Raw genomic sequence first — 23,829 nt, forward strand, 5'->3', positions numbered from 1 at the left:
GGGACCCCACTGCCACCCGGAGCCTCCTAGGATCAGTGCCCTACTCTCGTCCTGGTGCCTCAGACCTTATGCAAGGCCGTCACTGGCAGAAAAGCCCATTTCCAAAAACTCTTTCTCTGGGAATGCCAGAATAGGCTGCAGCAGCCAACTGGGCAGACACCAGGAAGGTAGTGGAGGGTCAGAGGGGGACAGGAGGCCGCCCGCCCGCCGCCCGGATAGGGAGGACAGGCTGCTGCGGGAGCTGCAGAATAACCCCGCCTTTCCTTCCCGCATATGGTCTTGTGTCTGACAGTCCCTGTGTCTCACAGCGGCATCGATGCGACTGTGGTCACCAAGACGATGAGGAATACCATGAAAAAAGCCCTGGGAATCAAAACCAAAACCAGTGCCTCCCCCACCCAGGAACCCATCCCACCCACAAGGGTATCCCCAAGGGGAAGCCCAAGGGCACCTACAAGGGCAACTATGAAGCATCGCGGCCTGTCGGAGCCACCCTCGGAAGCACCCTCGCGGGCACCATCGTCTTCTCCCTCCCGCCGCTGAGCTCGCACGCTGTCACCCATTTCAGCCCACATGTGATCATAAAATCAGGGCTGCTAAAACCCGGAACACTTCTGCTTGGTCGTGCTGCCTTGTGTAAAAGTCGCGTTACATTTTCAGGCGAGTGCCAATGCGCCCGCGGGGCTCTGGGCACGGCTGCCCCAGGAGGCCACAGTTTCAGCCAACCCGACCCGAAGGCGGGAGCAGCGGCTACAGCCCCCGCCAGCCCCCAGAGGCCTCGCGAGGCCGCGTGGGGAGTGCTTCGCGTGGAGGCGGGACCACCACCGGAGCCGGCGTGGGGGCGGGGGCTCCTGCGGAGACCCGAGGTGCTTGCTGCCGGGCGCGGGGGCGGGGGCGACTCGCGTGCGGAGACTAGGCGCGCGCCGAGAGCGCGCTAAGCGCTGGCCTTCGCTCGTCCTTCCCGGCTGTTGGCTGAGCGCGGCCTCTAAGCAGGTCGGTGGGCATCCGGCTCACTCAAAGGCCAGGCCTGGCCGGGGACAGCAAAAATTGGGCAGGCCGTGAGAAGCTGAGATCTCCACGGCAAGATGGCTGACAAAGGCAAAAAGGGCAAACTCGGGGCCGCCGGGGAGTCCCCTTCTCTGGGCGACGAGCCTGAGGAGAAGACAGAGGAGAAGAAAAAGTCCGTGCAGCCCAAGGATGAAGTGGGAATGAGGAAGGGGTGTCGCCGTTACATGTGGGAATTCAAGGACAGCAATAGAGAATTCTGGGTTATGGGGTACGCTGAGGTCAAGCTCATTAGCTTGGTAAGTGGGCCCGAATCCCTGGGCGGGGTGGGGGGGGGTGCCCAAAGATGGGAAGGAGGGAGAAGGAGGGGGCTCCCTGAGGCCTCCTCTGGCCCAAGCCCTCTGCCGTGGCTCAAAGGGCATGTCTCCCGGCAGGGCTGCCTAATAGGTTCGCTGATAATGTTCACGGGGACCACTGTGCACCCCCTCCTGACACTCATCATCACCATGGAGTTGTCCATCTTCATCTTCTTCATCATTATCTACACCTTTGCCATCCAGAGATACGTGACCTTCATCCTGTGGCCCATTTCTGTAAGTGAGGGGCGGTGGGGAGTGCCTGAGCCTGGTGTGTGTTCACGCATGTATCTTGGCACCTGGAAAGTGACTGAACAGAGAGATACGCCTCATCTCCCTTATTTGTGCTCTGGGCATGGGCTCAGACCTTCCAGTGGGGCCAGAGCAGGGGCAGCTGAAGTTAGGTAGAAAAGGCTTCCAGAAAGCCCAGTTTGGGGGTGGAAGGCCTCTTTCCTACCTGGTGGTCAAAGGAAGGAGTCTTTGCCTTCCTGAGGCTTTGCTCTCCTTGGGAGCAGGGGAGGTGTAGCAACCAGCAGTTCCTTCCAACCCCTGTGCCAGCTCACACCTGACTGGAAAGAGCACTCTGAAGATACCCCATCCCCAGAATTCAAAGAAAAAAAATCAGTAATATAAAATGAGAATTTTTTTTTAAATCGCATCTAAAGCAGCCTCAGATCTCCAGTGACTATCCCTGCAAGGGATATTAAAACCAGAAGGATGTTCAGCCCAAAGCAGTCATCCACTGGAATGGGACTGAGCTGGGCAAGTTACCAACCACTCCCAGACTCTGTTTCCTCATCTGTAACATGAAGGGAGTAATAATCTTGTGTGAGATTGTTCCTTAGGAGTAAAAGTAAAGCCCTTGATGCTGTGCCTGAAGACTCATGGACTTGAATCCCCGCCCATTACCTCTGTAATCACAAAGCTTACCTACCTAACTCCCAACTAACCCAAGGTCCCGTGTTCATTGCACATTCACAGCATGTCTCGAGCCCTATGCTCACTGTTTCACTCACTTTATACATGAAATCGTTTCAGAATGGCCAAGTAACTTGCCCCCAGGTAACTCAGGTAGTAAGTGGCAGAAAAAGGATTCAAACTCAGCTTTATCAGTAGAGTCCTGAGTCCCTAACTACACTCTGTCCTGCCTACTTATTAAAAGTTATTAGGGTCCAGGGATCCACAGGTCTCAGTGGGGTAGATGAGGACTCCCAGTATCAGGAGAAAGGAAGAGAGGGCCATATAAGACTCTTGGGAGATGGATAAGCAGAGGACAACAGAGGACAAAGTAAAGGAACAGGCAGAGGACACATTCCCAGCCAAGGTGCTAGAGAAGATACTTTTAGTTCCAGCAAGATGAAAAATCATTGAACCCTGAAAATCCTCCTGCTGTACTTACCTAAAACTACTAGGGGAAATGTAAACACTATTGCTTTAACTGAATGGCTGAGCTGGCAAAAAAAAGAAGGGGAAACACAGAGGTGCTAGAAATGGAAAACAGGAGCAGTGACAAATCAGCTTCTTCAATGTGGGTGGAAATGACCCACAAGATATTATCCCAGGAAACTAGAATATGGATTCTCATATACTCTCAAGTTAGGAGATGAGGCCTTGGTCCCAAGCAGAGTGGGGATTTAGAGCTGAGAATCCTGCATAAGGCCAGTACCCTGCAAAGACTGCACCCTAAGGGAAAAGACAGAGAAGATACCTTTCACCCACAGAGAGGAACAAGAAAGCATGTTCATCTCTGCCCGAGTTTTGAGTGGGGAAAAGCAAAAAAGACCACCTTGAGAAATACGAACCTTGAGCCTACACTTTGTACAGATTTGGTTTAAGTTTTTCCTACCTTCAGCCTAGAAACCTTCATGCAGCTTAGAAAATGTAGTACCTGGGAACTGGCATAAAAATTGATCCCAATTTGATGGTATTCTGAAGAAATCCATGGGACTCCTGAAAAACAAATGCAAAATCATAATCAAAGCATAAGGAGATTCTCACAGGACAGATATGGGTGGGGGGTGGGGTACAAAAATGAACTCACTGTTCAAAACTGCAAAACACCTGATTTTTAAATCTCCATGACTAAGAATCAAGAACCAGCAAAAATAAGAAATGGGAGGATTACAACCCTGAGAATATGAGATAATAAAAGAGCTGTCTGAAAATAATTTAAAATACACTTAAATTATAAAGACATAAATAATAGCCCTAAGAAAAGAACAAGACATTATTAGGATGGAATAGACAGATTTTTTTTTTTTTTTTTTTTTTTTTGTGGTATGTGGGCCTCTCACTGTTGTGGCCTCTCCCGTTGTGGAGCACAGGCTCTGGACGCGCAGGCTCAGCAGCCATGGCTCATGGGCCCAGCCGCTCCGCGGCATGTGGAATCTTCCCAGACCGGGGCACGAACCCGTGTCCCCTGCATCGGCAGGCGGATTCTCAACCACTGCGCCACCAGGGAAGTCTCTAGACAGATTTTTTTTAAAGTACAAGATACAATGTCTAGAATTGAACATATAGTTGTTGAAATAAAAATGTCAATAAATGGGTTAAAAAGCATATCAGACAAAAGCTGGGGAAGTAATGAGCTGAAGGATGTGGGGAAATTACCCAGATTATAGTACTGACAGATAAAGAGAGAAAATATGAAAGAGAGAAGTTGAAACATAGAATATGGGATGAGAAAGTTCATCATAAGCCTAATAGGAGTTCCAGAAGAAGACACTCAAGATAATAGAGAAGAAATATTCAAAGTGATAGTGACTGAGAACCCGCCAGATTTAATAAGAGAGACAGCACTAAAAATGGCAGAGTAGGGAACTCCAAATCTCTGTCCTTCCACTAAAGCAATGATTAGGTTCTCAAAAACTGTCAGAATCGACTTTTTCAGAACTCTGGAATCTAATTCAAAACAAAACAAAACAGGAGAATGCTCAATGAAGAAAGAGGCTGTTGAATTTTGGTAAGAGAATGTTGTAGCATTTTACTTAACCTGCCTGCCATCCCTTAATCCCCAGCTGGTCAGTGGCCATGAAGACAGCCCACATTCCTGGCCACATTCCTTGCTGGTGGCAGAGGCAACAATAAAAATCTTGTTCCCAAAGAATTAGAGTTGTGTGCTTGACCTGTCTGGTGGCTCCCTCAGGGATTAGCCAGGGACTTGCCTTTGTTTCACCTGCCTCAGAGTTTTCTCAGGGCTGAAGCAGTCTCCTAGATAGCATTTGTTAAAGCATTTAAAGGCTTATATACTAACCATAGCCACGCAGGACAAGGTTTCCCAAGCAGTAGACAGACCAGAAGTTTGGGAAGCAGATGCATGGGAGAATAAGAGCTTTGAAAAGCTCCCACCTATACCAGGGAATCTAGAAGGACTGCAGATGCCCAGAGCTGGACACATGCCCAGAAAAAAACCCTAAGCTTTCACCTTTGGCTGACCTTTAGGCCCTGCACAAGCAGCAAGTAAAAACTAAGAGCTCTAAACATCCTGGAGAGGTGTTGAAGGAGTGCCCCAACATAAAGCCAATCTGAAAAGACTTGTTGTTTCCAGATATTTAAGGAAATCTCCATCAAATCACTACCTGACCATTAAGCTAGTGAAAAACAAAGACTTCAGTGGCCACACAAGAGAAACAATAGTCTTTCAAAACATAGTTTACGAAAAATCATTTAATGTACAAATGACTTTAACTCACAACAAGCAGCAACGACAAACTCTGAGGAGGAGAGGCAATATGATTTCCAGAGTAACTATAATATTCAAAATGTACAGTTTTCAAAGAATTATAAGGCACACAAAGAAAGAAGTATGGCCCATTCACAGGAAAAAATTATTAATAGAGACTGTCCTTGAGGAAGCCCAGATATTAGGCTTACTAGACAAAGACTTTAAATCAACTGTCTTTAAAATGCTCAAAGAACTAAAAAAAAAAAAAAAAAAAAAAAAAAAAAAAATGCTCAAAGAACTAAAGGAAACCAGGAGAACAATTCATGAACAAATATAGAATGTCAGTAAAGAGAAGTTTAAAAAGAAACCAAATAGAAATTCTGGAGTTGAAAAGTAATATAACTGAAGTGAAAAATTCACTAGAGTTGTTTAACAGCAGATTTGAGCAGGCAGAAGAATGAATCAGTGAACCTGAAGACAGATCAATTGAGATTATTCAGTCTGAGGAACAGAAAGAAAAAAGAATGAAGGAAAAAAATGAACAGAGCCTAAGACACCCATGGGACACCATCAAGCATACTAACATAGGCAGAGTCCCAAAAGGAGAAGAGAGAGAGAAAGGAACAGAAAGAATATTCAAAGAAATAATGACCAAAAAACTTTCCAAATTTGGTAAAAGATAGGAGTCTACACATCCAAAAAACACCAAGTAGAATAAACTCAAAGTGATCCACACTGAGACACATTATAATAACTGTCCAAAGACAAAGACAAGGAGAAAGTCTTGAAAGTTCTGAGAAGCAACTTATCTTGTACAAAGGACACTTGATAAGATTAACAGCCAATTTCTCATCAGACACCATGGAGGCCTGAGGGAGTGGAATGATGTACTTAAAGTCCTTAAAGGAAAACAAACTGTCCACCAAGAAGTCTATCTTTTAAATTTGCTATCTGTTATGAGTTGAATTATGTACCCCCCAAATATGTTGATGTCCTAACTCCCAGTATCTGTGAACATGACCTTATTTGGAAATAAGCTCTTTGCAGATGGTCAAGTAAAGATGAGGTTATCAGAGTGGACCCTAATCCAATATGACTAGTGTCTTTATTTTTTATTTTTTTTAATATTTATTTTATTTATTTGGTTGCCCCAGCTCTTAGTTGCAGCAGGCAGGCTTCTTAGTTGTGGCTTGTGAGCTCCTTAGTTGTGGCATGCTATTGGGATCTAGTTCCCTGACCAGGGATCAAACCCAGGGCCCTTGCACTGGGAGCATGAAGTCTTAACCACTGCACCACCAGGGAAGTCCCAACTAGTGTCTTTATAAAAAGGAAGAATTTGGACACAGAGACAGATATATACAGAGGGAAGACAATGTGAAGAGACAAACAAAGAAGACAGGAAGGCAAGACAAGCCGAGGAATGCCTCAAGCTACAAGAAGCTAGAAGAGAAGCCCAAAACAGATCATTACCTAGCACCTTTAGAGGAAGCAGGGCCCTGCCAACATCTTGATTTCAGACTTCTGGCCTCCATAACTGAGAAACGATAAACTTATGTTGTTCTAAGCTACCCAGGTGGTGGTACTCTGTTATGGCAACCCCAAGAAATGAATACAATATCCTTCAAACTTGAAATTATCCTTCAAAAATTACCATTCAAAAATGAAGGCGAAATTAAGATAGTCCCTTGTAAACAAAAGTTGATGGAATTTGTTGCTAGTACACCTGCCCTACAAGAAATGCTTCAGGCTAAAATGAGAGGACACTAGACAATAACTTGAAGCCATAATAGAAATAAAGAACACTAGTAAAGGTAACTAAAATAGGTAAATATAAAAGCCAGTATTCTTGTGTTTTTGGTTTGTAACTCTTCTTTCTTTTCTGATATGATTTGAAAGACAAATGCATAAAACAGTCATTTAAACCTATCTTAATGGACCACAATGGATAAAGATACAATTTGTAACAATAATAATGAGTTTTTGTGTACTGTTGAAGCTCAGCTGGTATCAATGCAAATGAGATTGTTAAAAATTTAAGATACCAATTATAACCCCAAGGTAACCACTAAGAAATTAACTAAAATATATATAGAGAAAGGAAATAGGGAATAAAATTGGTATATTACAAAAAATTAAACACAAAAGAAGGCAGTAACAGACATTTAGGAACAAAGAGATATGACATATAGAGAATAAACAGCAAAATGACAGAAATAAGTCCTTATCAGTAACTACTTTAAATGTACATGGATTAAATTCTCCAATTAAAAGGTAAAGATTATCAATGGATTTTTAAAAAAACATGATCCTACTGTATGAGGATCACAAGAGAGTTACTTTAGATCCAAAGATACAAATAGGTTGAAAGTGAAAATGGAAAAAGATACTCCATGTAAACAGTAACCAAAAAAGAACGGAGGTGGCCATATCAATATTAGATTTAATGAAAGACATGAATTCTCAAAGAGGGACCAGGAAGAATAAGTAAAAATAAAGCCACACCTAGACATGTCATAGAGGTACAGCTGATCAACAGAGACAAATGAAAACAAAATCAAACCAAAAGAAAAGACAACTTACCTTAAAAAAGAAAGCTCAAACTATTAGAATAACTTCATATTTTTCAACAGCACAGAAAGTGGCCAGAAAACAATGGAATAATTTCTTTAAAGGGCTGAGGTGAAAAGAGTAAAAGACACAATTAGACAAAGAAAAAAACTTTTTCCTTTCACTGACCCTCACTGAAGGAACTACTGAAAGACTTCAGGAAGAAGGAAATTAAACCCAAAAGAAATGTTTTCAATGTAAAAAAGGAACAGTAAACAAAGAACCTAGTAAGCTTGTGGATTGACTTAAATAAACATTAAGACAGAGGTTGCTTGGTTTTTCAAAATATATTAATAGCTTAACTGGGGGGAGAGAAAACACTAAAACAAGGTGGAACTAAAGCAGTAGCAACACGATAACATGTAAGACCACAGTGGTGGTGTATGATAAGAAATAAAAGTCCTTTATTGGGAGTGTGGGGTGGGATTTGGTAATAATATTAACATTAATATATTAAAACCTAATACTATTTTGCTAAAGAACAGAATTCCAGCATATATATAACATCAAACCTGTTGAGGGGATGGGGTGAAAAGAGAATAAAGAGAAATGACTCAATAGAAGGTAAAAAGGGAAAAATAAAAAGGAATGTGTGTTATATGTTAAATAGAAAAAAATTAAATCATAGACATAAATCCAAATATATCATAAATGACAGCAAACACAAATGGACTATATTCTTCACTTAAAAGACAAAGAAGGAGAAGCCAGTTGGAGCCTGTGATGTCTTGTCATTGTCTGAAGATTCTTCAATCACTATTTCAAGCGATGCAGATGTTTCTCTTTCTTCATATGATGAAGATCAGGGATCTAAACTTATCCGAAAAGCTAGAGAGGCACCATTTGTCCCCATTGGAATGGCAGGTTTTGCAGCAATCGTTGCATATGGATTATATAAATTGAAGAGCAGGGGCAATACTAAAATGTCTGTTCACTTGATCCACATGCGCGTGGCAGCCCAAGGCTTTGTTGCGGGAGCAATGACTCTTGGTATGGGCTATTCCATGTATCGAGAATTCTGGGCAAAACCTAAACCTTAGAAGAGGAGATGCTGTCTTCGTCTTGTTGGTGGTGCTTGCTTTAGTTAGACATCTCATATTGAGGTTATATGTTTATGTTGAAAATAAATTCTGTGGGTCAGACAATAACATGGTAATTTGAATACTGGCTTCCTTTCTTGCAGGCTTGATTTGCCTGGTGACCAAGTTACTGGTGACTAGTTCACTAGCTAGGTCATTCAGGGGAGTCAGATTAGCACAAAAACATGTCACTTTTAAATGCACTTGACAGTGGTACAATGTCCACCTTCTGATAAAATTAGTTGTAAAGAGGACAACATGCCAGTCCTGAAAATGCTCCCAGTTGCTGCAGAATATCATATGCTTTTGATGTAATGTAGGAAGCCTATTCACTCCAGCTAATTTAACTCTTTCTGACTGCCTTGTGGACTGAGTACTGTTTTTAAGGGCTGGTTGGCTCTTGAAGAACCCTTTCAGAACAGTGCACAGAATACATTATAAACCTCCCAGCAACTATGTGTGTGCTCTTAAACCAAACCTAAAGAGCTGGTAATAGCTGCTTTGAAGTAGTATCTATTTCAGAATCATAGTTGTAAACATGAAGATAACTGTAGGGGCTTCCCTGGTGGTGCAGTGGTTGAGAGTCCGCCTGCCGATGCAGGGGACGCGGGTTCGTGCCCCTGTCCAGGAAGATCCCACATGCCCTGGAGCGGCTGGGCCCGTGAGCCATGGCCGCTGAGCCTGCGCGTCCAGAGCCTGTGCTCCGCAACGGGAGAGGCCACACAACAGTGAGAGGCCCGCGTACCGCAAAAAAAAACCAAAAAACAAACAAAAAAAAAAAAAAAAAAAGAAAGAAAATAACTGTACATCCCCGTTTAGCTCTTTTGTAATTGCAGAATTATATTTTGCTGTTGTTATATTAGAATAATTTTAATGGGCATTTTGAAATAGAAATGTATATTTTAAGTGCTAATGCAAAGGTAAATGAAAAATACTTTTTAAATGTGTGCAGTCTTGTTTACTTTCTCTGAAAGAATCATAAATGTTAAACTAAATAAATTGCCTATAATGGAAGTGATTTATGAGCAAGCTGGTTTGGTCAGACATTATACAAACTTCAGTATACTACAGAATGCTTTGTCATACTTGTGAAATTTTCTTGTCTAACCTGAATTTACATTCCATGGTGATAACATGGTAAATGTAGTATTATTAAAGTAAGTGAACACATCAAAAAAAATTTTTTAGTAAATAAAAGACAAAGGAGGACTTCCCTGGTGGTCCAGTGGTAAAGAATCTGCCTTACGATGCGGGGGACACGGGTTCGATCCCTGGTCAGGGAACTAGGATCCCACAACTACTGAGCCTGCATGCCACAACTACTGGGCTTGTGCACCTCAACTAGAGAGGCCACATGCCACAAAATACAGAGCCCACACTCCCTGGAGCCTGCACGCCGCAACTAGAGGAACAGAAAACCCGCACACCACAACTAGAGAGAAGAGAAGCCCATACGCAAAGAGGCCGGGCACCGCAATAAAAGATCCCACGTGCCGCAACTAATATCCAATGCAGCCAGAAATAAATAAAATTAAATTTAAAATAATAATAAAATAAAAGACAAAGGACTCTAAAGATAGATTTTAAAAATCCAGCAATGTACTAAACTACAAGGCATGTGGGAAAAGGTTATGAGATGGAAAAAATAAGATGAAAATACTAACTAAAAGAAAGCCAGCATAACTTTATCACCAGATTAAACAAATTTTATGTTTTAAAAAATAAGTATATAAAGAGTATCACTACATATAGCAATTCTGAACTTGTATGTACCTAACAATATAGCCCCCCCAATATAAAAGACAAAAATAGACTTAATTATAAAGAAGAATTGACAAGTAGGAATCATAGTGGGAGATTTTAACATGTCTCCCTCAGTAATTGATAGCTTGATCCACTGACATACATAGAACATATAGAACCCTACACCCCAGAGTAACCGGCTAGGTATTCTTTTCAAGCACACCTGGAACAATTATAAAAGTTATCTTCAATGAGACCACAAAGCAAAAATAAACAACAAGGAATTGATATAATACAGACCACATTCTCTAACTTCAATGCAATACAATTAGAAATAAATCAGTAAAATTTGAATCTTTACGTATTTAGGAGGAAATCTAATGTTTTCCCCTACACATATGGGAATTTAGTTATATATAGTATTAGCAAATACTATCTGTAGAATGCAGCTAAACAATTCAAATTTAAATCCATATACTGAGAAAAGAAAAATGAAAATAAACCATTCATATGTCTATCTCAAGAAGGTACCAAAACAGAGGGCAGATAGCAGAAGCCAGAAGAACTACAATCCTGCAGCCTATGGAACAAAAACCACATTCACAGAAAGATAGACAAGATGAAAAGGCAGAGGGCTATGTACCAGATGAAGGAACAAGATAAAAGCCCAGAAAAACAACTAAATGAAGTGGAGATAGGCAAACTTCCAGAAAAAGAATTCAGAATAATGATAGTCAAGATGATCCAGGACCTCGGAAAAAGAAGAGGCAAAGATCGAGAAGATGAAAGAAATGTTTAACAAAGACCTAGAAGAATTAAAGAACAAACAGAGATGAACAATACAATAATTGAAATGAAAAATACACTAGAAGGAACCAATAGCAGAATAACTGAGGCAGAAGAACAGATAAGTGACCTGGAAGACAGGATGGTGGAATTCACTGATGCAGAACAGAATAAAGAAAAAAGAATGAAAAGAAATGAAGACAGCCTAAGAGACCTCTGGGACAACATTAAACGCAACAACATTTACATTATAGGGGTCCCAGAAGGAGAAGAGAGAAAGGACCCTAGAAAATATTTGAAGAGATTATAGTGGAAAACTTCCCTAACATGGGAAAGGAAATAGCCACCCAAGTCCAGGAAGTACAGAGGGTCCAATACAGGAGAAACACAAGGAGAAACATGCCGAGACACATAGTAATCAAATTGGAAAAAATTAAACACAAATAAAAATTATTGAAAGCAGCAAGGGGAAAACGACAAATAACATACAAGGGAACTCCCATAAGGTTAAGGGCTAATTTCTCAGCAGAAACTCTACAAGCCAGAAGGGAGTGTCATGACATATTTAAAGTGATGAAAGGGAAGAACCTACAACCAAGATTACTCTACCTGTCACGGATCTCATTCAGATTTGATGGAGAAATCAAAAGCTTTACAGACAAGCAAAAGCTAAAAGAATTTAGAACCACCAAACCAGCTCTACAACAAATGCTAAAGGAACTTCTCTAAGTGTAAACACAATAGAAGAAAAGGACCTTCAAAAACAAACCCAAAACAATTAAGAAAATGGTAATGGGAACATACATATTGATAATTACCTTAAAGGTGAATGGATTAAATGCTCCAACCAAAACACAGAGGCTTGCTGAATGGATACAAAAACAAGACCCATATATATGCTGTCTACAAGAGAGCCACTTCAGACCTAGGGACACATACAGACTGAAAGTGAGGGGATGGGAAAAGATATTCCATACAAATGGAAATCAAAAGAAAGCTGGAGTAGCAATACTCATATCAGATAAAATAGACTTTAAAATAAAGAATGTTACAAGAGACACAGAAGGACACTACATAATGATCAAGGGATCAATCCAAGAAGACGCTATTACAATTATAAATATATATGCACCCAACATAGGAGCACCTCAATACATAAGGCAACTGCTACAGCTGTAAAAGAGGAAATTGACAGTAACACAATATTAGTGGGTGACTTTAACACCTCACTTGCACCAATGGACAGTTCATCCAAACAGAAAATTAATAAGGAAACACAAGCTTTAAATGACACAATAGACCAGATAGATTTAATTTACATTTATAGGACATTCCATACAAAAACAGAAGATTACACTTTCTTCTCAAGTGCACACAGAACATTCTCCAGGATAGATCACACCTTGGGTCACAAATCAAGCCTCAGTAAATTTAAGAAAATTGAAATCATATCAAGCATCTTTTCTGACCACAGTGCTATGAGATCAGAAATCAATTACAGGGAAAAAAACGTAAAAAATACAAACACATGGAGGCTAAACAATACCTTACTAAATAACGAACAGATCACTGAAGAAATCAAAGAAGAAATCAAAAAATACCTAGAGACAAATGACAATACGATGATCCAAAACCTATGGGATTCAGCAAAAGCAGTTCTAAGAGGGAAGTTTATAGCAATACAATCCTACCTCAAGAAATAACAAACATCTCAAATAAACAATCTAACCGTACACCTAAAGGAACTAGAGAAAGAACAAACAAAACCCAAAGTTACTAGAAGGAAAGAAATCATAAGATCAGAGCAGAAATAAATGAAATAGAAACAAAGAAAACAATAGCAGAGATCAATAAAACTAAAAGCTGGTTCTTTGAGAAGATAAACAAAATTGATAAACCATTAGCCAGACTCATCAAGAAAAAGAGGGAGAAGACTCAAATCAATAAAATTGGAAATGAAAAAGGAGAAGTTACAACAGACACCGCAGAAATACAAAGCATCCTAAGAGACTACTACAAGCAACTCTATGCCAATAAAATGGACAACCTGAAATAAATGGACAAATTCTTAGAAAGGTATAACTTTCCAAGACTGAACCAGGAAGAAATAGAACATATGAACAGACCAATCACAAGTAATGAAACTGAAATTGTGATTAAAAATCTTCCAACAAACAAAAGTCCAGGACCAGATGGCTCCACAGGTGAATTCTATCAAACATTTAGAAAAGAGCTAACACCCATCCTTCTCAAACTTTTCCAAAAAACTGCAGAGGAAGGAACGCCCCCAAACTCATTCTATGAGGCCACCATAACCCTGATACCAAAACCAGACAAAGACACTACAAAAAAAATTACAGACCAATATCACTCATGAATATAGATGCAAAAATCCTCAACAAAATACTAACAAACAGAATCCAGCAACACATTAAAAGGATCATACACCATGATCAAATGGGATTTATCCCAGGGATGCAAGGATTCTTCAATATATGCAAATCAATCAATGTGATACACCATATTGACAAATTGAAGAAGAAAAACCATATGATCATCTCAACAGATGCAAAAAAGCTTTTGACAAAATTCAACACCCATTTATGATAAAAACTCTCCAGAAAGCGGGCATAGAGGGAACCTACCTCAACATAATAAAGGCTATATACAACAAACCCTCAGCAAACATCATTCTCAATGGTGAAAAACTGAAAGCATTTCCTCTAACATCAGGAACAAGACAAGGATGTCCACTCTCACCACTATTATTCAACATAGTTTTGGACGTCCTAGCCACGGCAATCAGAGATGAAAAAGAAATAAAAGGAATACAAATTGGAAAAGAAGAAGTAAAACTGTCACTGTTTGCAGATGACATGATACTATACATAGAGAATCCTAAAGCTGCCACCAGAAAACTACTAGAGCTAATCAATGAATTTGGTAAAGTTGCAGGATACAAAATTAATGCACAGAAATCTCTTGCATTCCTATACACTAATGATGAAAAATCTTAAAGAGAAATTAAGGAAACACTCCCATTTACCACTGCAACAAAAAGAATAAAATACCTAGGAATAATCCTACCTAGGGAGACAAAAGACCTGCATGCAGAAAACTATAAGACACTGATGAAAGAAATTAAAGATGATACAAACAGATGGAGAGATATACCATGTTCTTGGATTGGAATAATCAATATTGTGAAAATGACTATACTACCCAAAGCAATCTACAGATTCAATGCAATTCCTATCAAATTACCAATGGCATTTTTTACAGAACTAGAACAAAAAATCTTAAAATTTGTATGGAGACACAAAAGACCCCGAATAGCCAAAGCAGTCTTGAGGGAAAAAAACTGAGTTGGAGGAATCAGACTCCCTGACTTCAGACTATACTACAAAGCAACAGTAATCAAGACAATATGGTACTGGCACAAAAACAGAAATATAGATCAATGGAACAGGATAGAAAGCCCAGAGATAAACCCATGCACCTATGGTCAACTAATCTATGACAAAGGAGGCAAGGATATACAATGGAGAAAAGACAGTCTCTTCAATAAGTGGTGCTGGGAAAACAGGACAGCTACATGTAGAAGAATGAAATTAGAACACTCCTTAACACCATACACAAAAATAAACTCTAAATGGATTAGAGACCTAAAGGTAAGACTGGACACTATAAAACTCTTAGAGGAAAACATAGGAAAAACACACTTTGACATAAATCACAGCAAGATCTTTTTTGATCCACCTCCTAGAGTAATGGAAATAAAAACGAAAATAAACAAATGGGATCCAATGAAACTTAAAAGCTTTTGCAAAGCAAAGGAAACTACAAACAAGATGAAAAGACAACCCTCAGAATGGGAGAAAATATTTGCAAATGAAGCAACTGACAAAGGATTAATCTCCAAAATATATAAACAGCTCATGCAGCTCAATATTAAAAAAACAAACAACCCAATCCAAAAATGGGCAGAAGACCAAAATAGACATTTCTCCAAAGAAGACATACAGATGGCCAAGAAGCACAAGAAAAGCTGCTGAACATCACTAATTATTAGAGAAATGCAAATCAAAACTACAATGAGGTATCACCTCACACCAGTTAGAGTGGGCATCATCAGAAAATCTACAAACAACAAATGCTGGAGAGGGTGTGGAGAAAAGGGAACCCTCTTGCACTGTTGGTGGGAATGTCAATTGATACAGCCACTATGGAGAACAGTATGGAGGTTCCTTAAAAAACTAAAAATAGAATTACCATATGACCCAGCAATCCCACTACTGGGCATATACCCAGAGAAAACCATAATTCAAAAAGACACATGCACCCCAAAGTTCATTGCAGCATTATTTACAACAGCCAGGACATGGAAGCAACCTAAATGCCCATCGACAAATGAATGGATAAAGAAGATGTGGTACATATATACAATGGAATACTACTCAGCCTATTTATTACAGCGAAATTAGGTCATTTGTAGAGAAGTGGATGGATCTAGAGACTGTCATCCAGAGTGAAGTAAGTCAGAAAGAGTAAAACAAATATTGTATATTAATGCATATACGTGGAACCTAGAAAAATGGTACAGATGAACCAGTTTGCAGGGCAGAAATTGAGACATAGATGTAGAGAGCAAACATATGGACACCAAGGGGAGAAAGTGGGGTGGGGGGGGGCTTGGGGTGGTGGGATGAATTGGGAGATTGGGATTGACATGTATACACTAATATGTATAAAATGGATAACTAATAAGAACCTGCTGTATAAAAAAATAAATAAAATTCAGAAAAAAGAGGTACCAAAAAAAAAAAAAAAGGAATTAAGAAAGCAGTGTCAAAGAGTTAAAATTAATGAAATAGGAAACAAAGATTCATAGTGATGACTAATAAAACCAAATTCTAATTCTTTGAAAAGACTAATAAAGTAGGTAAACCATAAGAAAAAAGAGAACAAAGAAAAATATTAGTATAAAGAAGAAGTTTTAAAGATCAGGGAAAATATGAACTTTTATGCCAATAAATTATAATTTCCCAGAAAAACATATGATGTACAAAAATTGACTCAAAAAGAAATAGAAAAGCAGGGTATAAAATAATATATCCATGTTTTCATCTGGCACTTGTTTCATTTTTTATATTAAATCTTTTTTTTTTTTTTTTTTTTCTTTTTTTCAGTACACGGGCCTCTCACTGTTGTGGCCTCTCCCGTTGCGGAGCACAGGCTCTGGACGCGCAGGCTCAGCGGCCATGGCTCACGGGCCCAGCTGCTCCGCGGCACGTGGGATCTTCCCGGACCGGGGCACGAACCCGCGTCCCCTGCATGGGCAGGAGGACTCTCAACCACTACGCCGCCAGGGAAGCCCTACATTAAATCTTTTTATTTATTTGGAGTCATTTTGTTATATGGTGTGAACCATGGCTCCAGCTTTGTACCCTGATGTCTCTCCAGCTGTTCCACCCTATCACTCAGTTTATTCATTTACTGAATAGTACAACTTTCCCCCACTGAATTGAAATGGCATTTTTGTTAAATGCTAATATCCCATACGTGGGACTTCCTTGGCAGTCCAGTGGTTAAGAATCCACACTTCCACTGCAGGGGGCCCCAGTTTGATCCCTGGTTAGAGAACTAAACTCCCCCGTGCCACATCGTGTGGCCAAAAAATAATAATAAAAATCCCATATGCAGTTCATTTCTAGATTCATATTCAGTTCCACTTGTCTGTCCCTTTTTTCTCTTAAAAAAAAGGAGGGGTTATAATATGTTGTACCATCTGGTAAAGCTTTTTTTTTTGCGGTACGCGGGCCTCTCACTGTTGTGGCCTCTCCCGTTGCGGAGCACAGGCTCTGGACGTGCAGGCTCAGCGGCCATGGCTCACGGGCCCAGCCGCTCCGCGGCATGTGGGGTCTTCCCGGACCGGGGCACGAATCCGTGTCCCCTGCATCGGCAGGCGGATTCTCAACCACTGCGCCACCAGGGAAGCCCCCATCTGGTAAAGCTTTGATCTTAAAACCAGACATGATAAGGAAAGTAAGCTATAGGCCTATATTATTTGAATACAGCCATAAAAATTCTCAATAAAATACCAGCAAACTAAATCAAGCAATATATAAGCAAGCAATGCATCAGGATCAAGCAGGGCATCTGCAAGGAATGTAAAGGTGGTTTCATCTCAAAATTCTGTTAACGTAATTCACCAACTTTTATTTAAAGGAGAAAACCATTTAATCATCTCATAAGCTGCAGGAAAACTATTTAGTAAGATTCAATACTAATTTTTGGAAGACTCTTGGCAAACTAGGAAAAAAAGGGAACCTCCTTAACTTAATAACAGAAAACTACCCAAACCTAAAATGAACATTGCATTTCATGGTAAAATGTTAGAAGCGTTTCCTTAGAGATGCCTATTATCCCCACTTCTATTTGACATTGTGCTAAAGATCTTAGTACAATGTGACAAGAAAAACAAAGCGTATATGGATTGGGAAGGAGAAAATAACTAGCATTACTCACTGATAATATGATTCTCTACACAGAAAATCCAAGAATCTACAGTCAAATTACTAGAACTGATTGAGTTCCACAAGGTTACAAAAAACAAAAAATAGTGTTCCTGAATACCAGCAACAAATAATGAGAAAATGTGGCTTTTCAAAGAAACCATTTAAAACAGCAACAGAAACTACAGGTGTCTGAGAATACACCAGTTGAAAGATTGTAAAACTTTATATAGAGATTATGACATTTTGTTAATGGACATAAAAGAAAAATCTAAGTAAGAGAAGAAATATACCACATTCACAGATGTGAAGAGCTACTATCATAAAGATATCAATTTCATTCCAAAGCAATGTCCACATTAAATGAAATTTTATAACAGAGGTTGTTTGTGGAACTTTGCAAGGTGATTCTAAAATTCTTATGGGGCTTCCCTGGTGGCGCAGTGGTTGAGAATCTGCCTGCCAATGCAGAGGACACGGGTTCGAGCCCTGGTCTAGGAAGATCCCACATGCCGCGGAGCAACTGGACCCATGAGCCACAACTACTGAGCCTGCGCGTCTGGAGCCTGTGCTCCGCAACAAGAGAGGCTGCGATAGTGAGAGGCCCGCACACCGCAATGAAGAGTGGCCCCTGCTCGCCGCAATTAGAGAAAGCCCTCGCACAGAAACGAAGACCCAACACAGCTAAAAATAAATAAATAAATAAATATTTTTTTAAATAAATAAAATTCTTATGGAAGAATGAACAGAATTATAAGGATGGACTCACCCAACGAGATATTGGAATTACTATAAAGCTTTGGTACTAGCTCAGGGGTTGACAAAGACTAATGCAATTGTAATGGACTGAATGTTTGTGTACCCCCAAAATTCATATGCTGAGGGCTTCCCTGGTGGCGCAGTCATTGAGAGTCTGCCTGCCGATGCAGGGGACGCGGGTTCGTGCCCCGGTCCGGGAAGATCCCACATGCCGCGGAGCGGCTGGGCCCGTGAGCCATGGCCGCTGAGCCTGTGCATCCGGAGCCTGTGCTCCGCAACGGGAGAGGCCACGACAGTGAGAGGCCCGCGTATCGCAAAAAAAAAAAAAAAAATTCATATGCTGAAATCCTAATCCCCAGTGTGGCTATACTTGCATATGAGGACTCCAGAGTGGTAATTAAGATTAAATGAGATCCTAAGGGTCTGATAGGATTAATGTCCCTATAAAAAAAGACAACAGAGACCTCCCTCCCACTTCCTCTCCCCTATCCCTCCCTCCACCTCCTCTCCATGGAAAGGCCATATGAGAAAATGGTGAGAAGGCAGCCAGGCAAACCAGGAAGAGAGTCCTCACCAGAAACTGAATTTGCTGGCACCTTGAACATGGACTTCTGGCTTCCAGAACTGTGGGAAAATAAATGTCTGTTGTTTAAGCCACCCAGTCTGTGGCATTTTGTTATGGCAGCCTGAGCAGACTAATATAGGAATAAGAAAGAGAACCCAGAAATAGACCTACATACATATGGTAACTTGGCATATGACAGAGGTGGCATAACACAGCTGAATGGAGTATTTAATAAATGTTCTTGGGACCATGAGAAAGAGAGAGAAAGAGAAACTATACATACCATTAAAATTACAACTTTACAACAGAAGACATCATAAACAAAATTTTTAAAACAAGCCAATAGAAAAATGGGGTAAGGGATATGGATAGACAGGAAACCCAACTGCCTAAAACATGTTTCTAAAAATGCTTGCTTATTAGCCAGCGATCAGAAAATTAAAACAACAATGAGGTACCATTTCAGCTCACCAGATGGGCAAAAATAAATGAGCGTGGTAATCCTGGGCTTTGGCAAGGACATGGGAAACAGGAGCCCCTATACATTTGCGGGCATGAGTGGACACTGGCACAAGCCCTTTAGAGAGAAACCTGGCAATACCTCAACAAGGAAAAGATGTGCATGGGAGGCACAGACAAGAGTGTTCACTGCAGGCACAGTTGGCAATAATAATTTCCTAAAAGGGAGAAACATCCTAATGTCTCCAGTTTGTTTTATTCATACATCAGCTAAAATTAATGAATTCAATCTCATTAATCTCAATCTCATATATTTCTCAAAATGGGTAAATCTCAAAAAAAGTTTAAGTTTAAAAAGTTTAACAAGCACTTGCTATAAGATATATCTTTTAATTTAAATTTTTGAAACACAAAATAGTATATATTGTTTATGAATATATAATATGGAGGAAAATACTACTATGCCCTTGGGAAGACTACCCAGACTTGGAACACATGCAGAAGGCAGGGAAAGGGATGGAATGGCGAGACTGTAGCTCATTCCATAAAGTTTTTTGTTTTGTTTTTGTTTTTGTTTTGAGAGCCTGAGGCAAATATTGTAAAACATTAACATCTGTTTAATCTCAGTGGGTCACGGCTGGTGGAGGTGGGAGTGGGGATGGGATGTTCTATTATTTTCTGTATGTTTGAAGTGTATTAAAATCCAAAACGAAGAGGAAAAGAAAAGGGCTGAGACAAAGTGGCCAGGGAAGTACAACCCCCAGAAAATGGCATCAGAGAAATCAAGGGGAAAGATGGGCGTCACCCAGCACTGCAGGGTCAGCTGCTGCCCATGGGATTAAGAGGATGCGCAAGCTCTGGGCCAGCATCACCTCAGGAGTGATGAGGGAGGAAGCCAGCTTGCTGTGGCCCTGGCTTGGCCAACTTTGAGTTAAGTTTGGCTGTGCCAGGGAGTGACAGTGGGTGGTACTTGAGGGGAAGGCAGCATGGGAGGCAGCCCTTTTGCCCAGTCTGGGAACATCTGGACCTTGTCAGTATAGGGTAAAGGAAACAAATATGGAGCAAGGGCAGGACTGTGGCCGCAGGGACAGGAAGGAGGGTGGATGTTGGAGGAAGTGATGTGGCCTTGCAAAGGTGGGGTGGGGGGGGGGGTCGGTGTCTAAGAAGTAAGGTGGGGGAAGGGGTGAGCAGCGGGGGAAGAGGCAGCTGCCAGGCTCCCAATGAAGGACCAGAGTCCAACAGAACCTCCTGCCAGCAACACAGCCCACCCTGGATTCAGAAAAAGGAGATGGCCTTCAGAGTAGAAAGATGTTGTGAGGTGGTACCCAAGCAGAACATCAATTAGTTGGAGACTCGTGCATTTATTTAAGTGGGCACTGGAAGGGGGGAAAACATAGCCACCAAATGTGTGATTTCACAGACGGGATGGTAGCCGAGGCAGCCCGTAAAAGCAGTTAAGCATCCTGGATTTTGTGTCTCAACTCAAAGAGTCCAGCTGGTAGGCCACAGGTATGTCCACCTAGCCCAGTAAATATTCATCTTCCTATATATATTTTTAAAATCAGGCAGAAGTTTGAAAACCATCCCTTTGGAGGAAGCTAGGCCAGGTCTGGTGTTGATGGGGCCTCGGCTCTAAGGCCGACTCATCTCTCCCATGCTTTCAGGACCTTCTCAACGACCTGTTCTCCTGTACTTTCCTCGTGGGGGCCGCCATCTTTGCAGTGAAAAGTCGGCAAACCATGCCAATGCACTACGTTTATGGTGTGGTGAGTCTTTCATGTTGGGCTGTTTATTTGTTCAGAAATCACCTCATTTGGAGAATGGTTATTTCCCCCTAAGGAAAAGGGTCTCTTTTCACAAAATGTTGGGATCCAAGCAAAGTTTAAAGGTAAAGTGGGTCAACGTTTCTGGGGGAGAAGCCATTGAAAGGAAGATGATGTCCAGGGAGCCCACCCAGCTAAGAGCTTCCCCCTAGAAGCTTGCCTGCCGGCCCCAGAGCCAAGGGCGCCGCCCATGCGGGCGGGGTCCAAAGAGAGAAAGAAAATGTGGTGAGGTGACCGGCTGCTGGGATGGGGATCAGAATCGGGGAGCTGAGGCCAGGGGAAGGGCAAACCCAAAGTCTCTCTGGGGTCTGGCAGCTTGAGGGGTCAAGGAAAGGGGTTAAACAGCACCTACGGACAATCACAAGTCGGGAAGGAACTGTGACAGCTTTGGAAGGAAAAGCACAAGTAACGAGGATTCTTTTGTTTCCCAGATCCTTATCGGTGTGGCTGCACTTTTTGCTTTAATTGATATTTGTCTTCAAAAGAAACACTTCAGAAGCAAGAAGGTCAAAAGGAATGTGCTGACTCCTCCAAGACAGGATAAAGAGGGCGAAAAGCCAAAGGAAGGAGAAAAACCAGGGGAAGCAGGCAAGGGGAGGTCAACGGTACCACCGCCGCCGCCGCCGCCACCGCCACCGCCGCCCGCCAACGGCGGCAAGAAGTGAGGCCGAGGCGCCCGGGGTCGGAAGTGGCTGTGTATCTTACCGCAAAACATGTTTCCACTGTCTAACTTGTCCTTTCTCTAGAATGGTCTTCTTTTCCATTTCAACAACTCTACCTTTGCTTGGAAAAGAAATTTCTCCTTAAATGGATTTTAAAAGCTTAAAGCTGATGTAAACGTTATTTTGTTCATTCAACAAGAGTAGCCGAAGGTTTTGGTGCAGAGTGCGAGGCTGGAGCGGGGCCTCTGGAGGTGCTCGCAGGGCACGGAGGGTTTGGGGGACCAGAGGCGTGGGTGATAGCAGCTGTCAACACCGACCAGCCAAAGGGGGCCACAGGAGAACGAGAGAATGGAAAAGAAAAGGCTGCATTTTGTTTTCACGTTACATTTCTATACATTTCAGGAACAGGGGAAAACAGACATATCGCTCTCCAGGGTCTCTGCACAGAGAGGAAAAAGAAAGCAAGAGGCATTGGCACAAAACAGTTAGAAACCTCTGGAGGTGGTCGTGCTCTCCTGGTGTCAAAATGTCAGGAAATCCAGACCAAGTGAAAAATAAGATTTTCAAGGTCAACATAAAAAGGACCTGATTTTTTTAGTACTTGAAAACACAACTAAAGCACAAGTGCCTGGAAGGTGGTGAAGATGGCAGAGGAGGAGGACACTGAGCTCACCTCCCCCTAGGAATACATCAAACCTACATCTACAGGGGGAGCAATTCTCACTGAAAACAAGTTGGACGCTGGCAAAATACTCTTACACAACCCAAGCTGTAAAGATAGATCCATACAGAGTTGGGTAGAAGGGAAGAGAAGCGATCAGGTCGGGACCTATACCCCTGGGAGGGGACACAGAAGAGGAGGGGGATTACACAGGCTCAGAGATCCTCCCTGGGGAGTGAGCAGTTCAAACCACATATGGGAACAGCCCACCCCTGGGCTCTGACACCAGGAGTCTCCGTAGCTGGTTTGAAAACTACTGAGACTAACAGGAAGGGGGTAAGAAACCTAGACTCGCCTCGTGAAGAGCATACATATGCTTCCTGACTCCCGAGAGCAAGACAGAGCAAGCATATTGAAATTGCCCAGAGCTCTAGCCAGTTTCCCACAACTGCCCCTGCGTGTGCCCCAGTCCACGACGAGCGCCTGCTCCAGCCTTTCTTGCTTCAGCACTCCTCCCCTCTGGGGTGAAGGTGTCAATACTAGGATGGAGGAGAGTGTGCACTTAGAGGGAACCTGAATTTTAGGGCTTCTGCTCTAGTACCTTGGGACCCTCCCCAACCCCGTATAGGGCAGTGTCAGCCACTGAGCAGAGGAGAAGCACTGGCTCACACCAGGCTCTGGCTCTAGCCCCTTCATCTCCAGCCCCACCTTCGACCTCCCAGCCCCATCTCCAGCTGTGTGTGACAGCTGCCAGCACACCCTGGGGAAAGATGTGACCCATGCTCATTTCAAATCCCGCTTTCCCACCAAAGCCACTGGGCACACGTAGTCTGCATAGGGACGCTCCCACACAAGGACACCCCTTCAAGACCAGAACAGGTAACTGTTTCACCTAATTTCATAGAGAGAAAGTTAAGCAAAATGAGAGACAGAGGGATTTGTTTCAAATGAAAGAATAAGAAAGAAAAGAAAAGCCTGCTGTATAGCACTGCTGTATAGGAAACTCTACTCGATACTCTTTAATGGCCTATATGGGAAAAGAATCTAAAAAAAAAAGTGGATAGGGCTTCCCTGGTGGCGCAGTGGTTGAGAGTCCGCCTGCCGATGCAGGGGACACAGGTTCGTGCCCCGGTGTGGGAAGATCC

The 23,829-nt window shown here is 41.9% G+C and overlaps 1 protein-coding gene and 1 pseudogene across 1 annotated transcript; both read left to right on the top strand.

Annotated features, from left to right (window-relative positions):
* The first annotated feature begins 996 nt into the window (after positions 1-996).
* Positions 997-22,026, top strand: CMTM2 (CKLF like MARVEL transmembrane domain containing 2). The gene is made up of 4 exons (XM_059043800.2): positions 997-1,304; positions 1,440-1,598; positions 21,203-21,304; positions 21,793-22,026. Exons 1-4 carry the CDS (start codon positions 1,086-1,088, stop codon positions 22,024-22,026), a joined length of 714 nt encoding a protein of 237 aa, XP_058899783.1. The 5' UTR covers positions 997-1,085.
* On the top strand, positions 7,399-8,714 carry LOC131745251 (HIG1 domain family member 1A, mitochondrial pseudogene; annotated as a pseudogene).
* Positions 22,027-23,829: the final 1,803 nt, after the last annotated feature.

Source organism: Kogia breviceps, chromosome 18, assembly GCF_026419965.1.
Source record: "Kogia breviceps isolate mKogBre1 chromosome 18, mKogBre1 haplotype 1, whole genome shotgun sequence".
Lineage (NCBI taxonomy): Eukaryota > Metazoa > Chordata > Mammalia > Artiodactyla > Physeteridae > Kogia > Kogia breviceps.

Coding starts and splice junctions, on each gene's coding strand:
- CMTM2 (XM_059043800.2), top strand. CDS start 1,086: ATGGCTGACAAAGGCAAAAAGGGCAAACTCGGGGCCGCCGGGGAGTCC. Junction 1,305..1,439: donor AGGTCAAGCTCATTAGCTTG/GTAAGTGGGCCC, acceptor GTCTCCCGGCAG/GGCTGCCTAATAGGTTCGCT. Junction 21,305..21,792: donor TGCACTACGTTTATGGTGTG/GTGAGTCTTTCA, acceptor TTTGTTTCCCAG/ATCCTTATCGGTGTGGCTGC.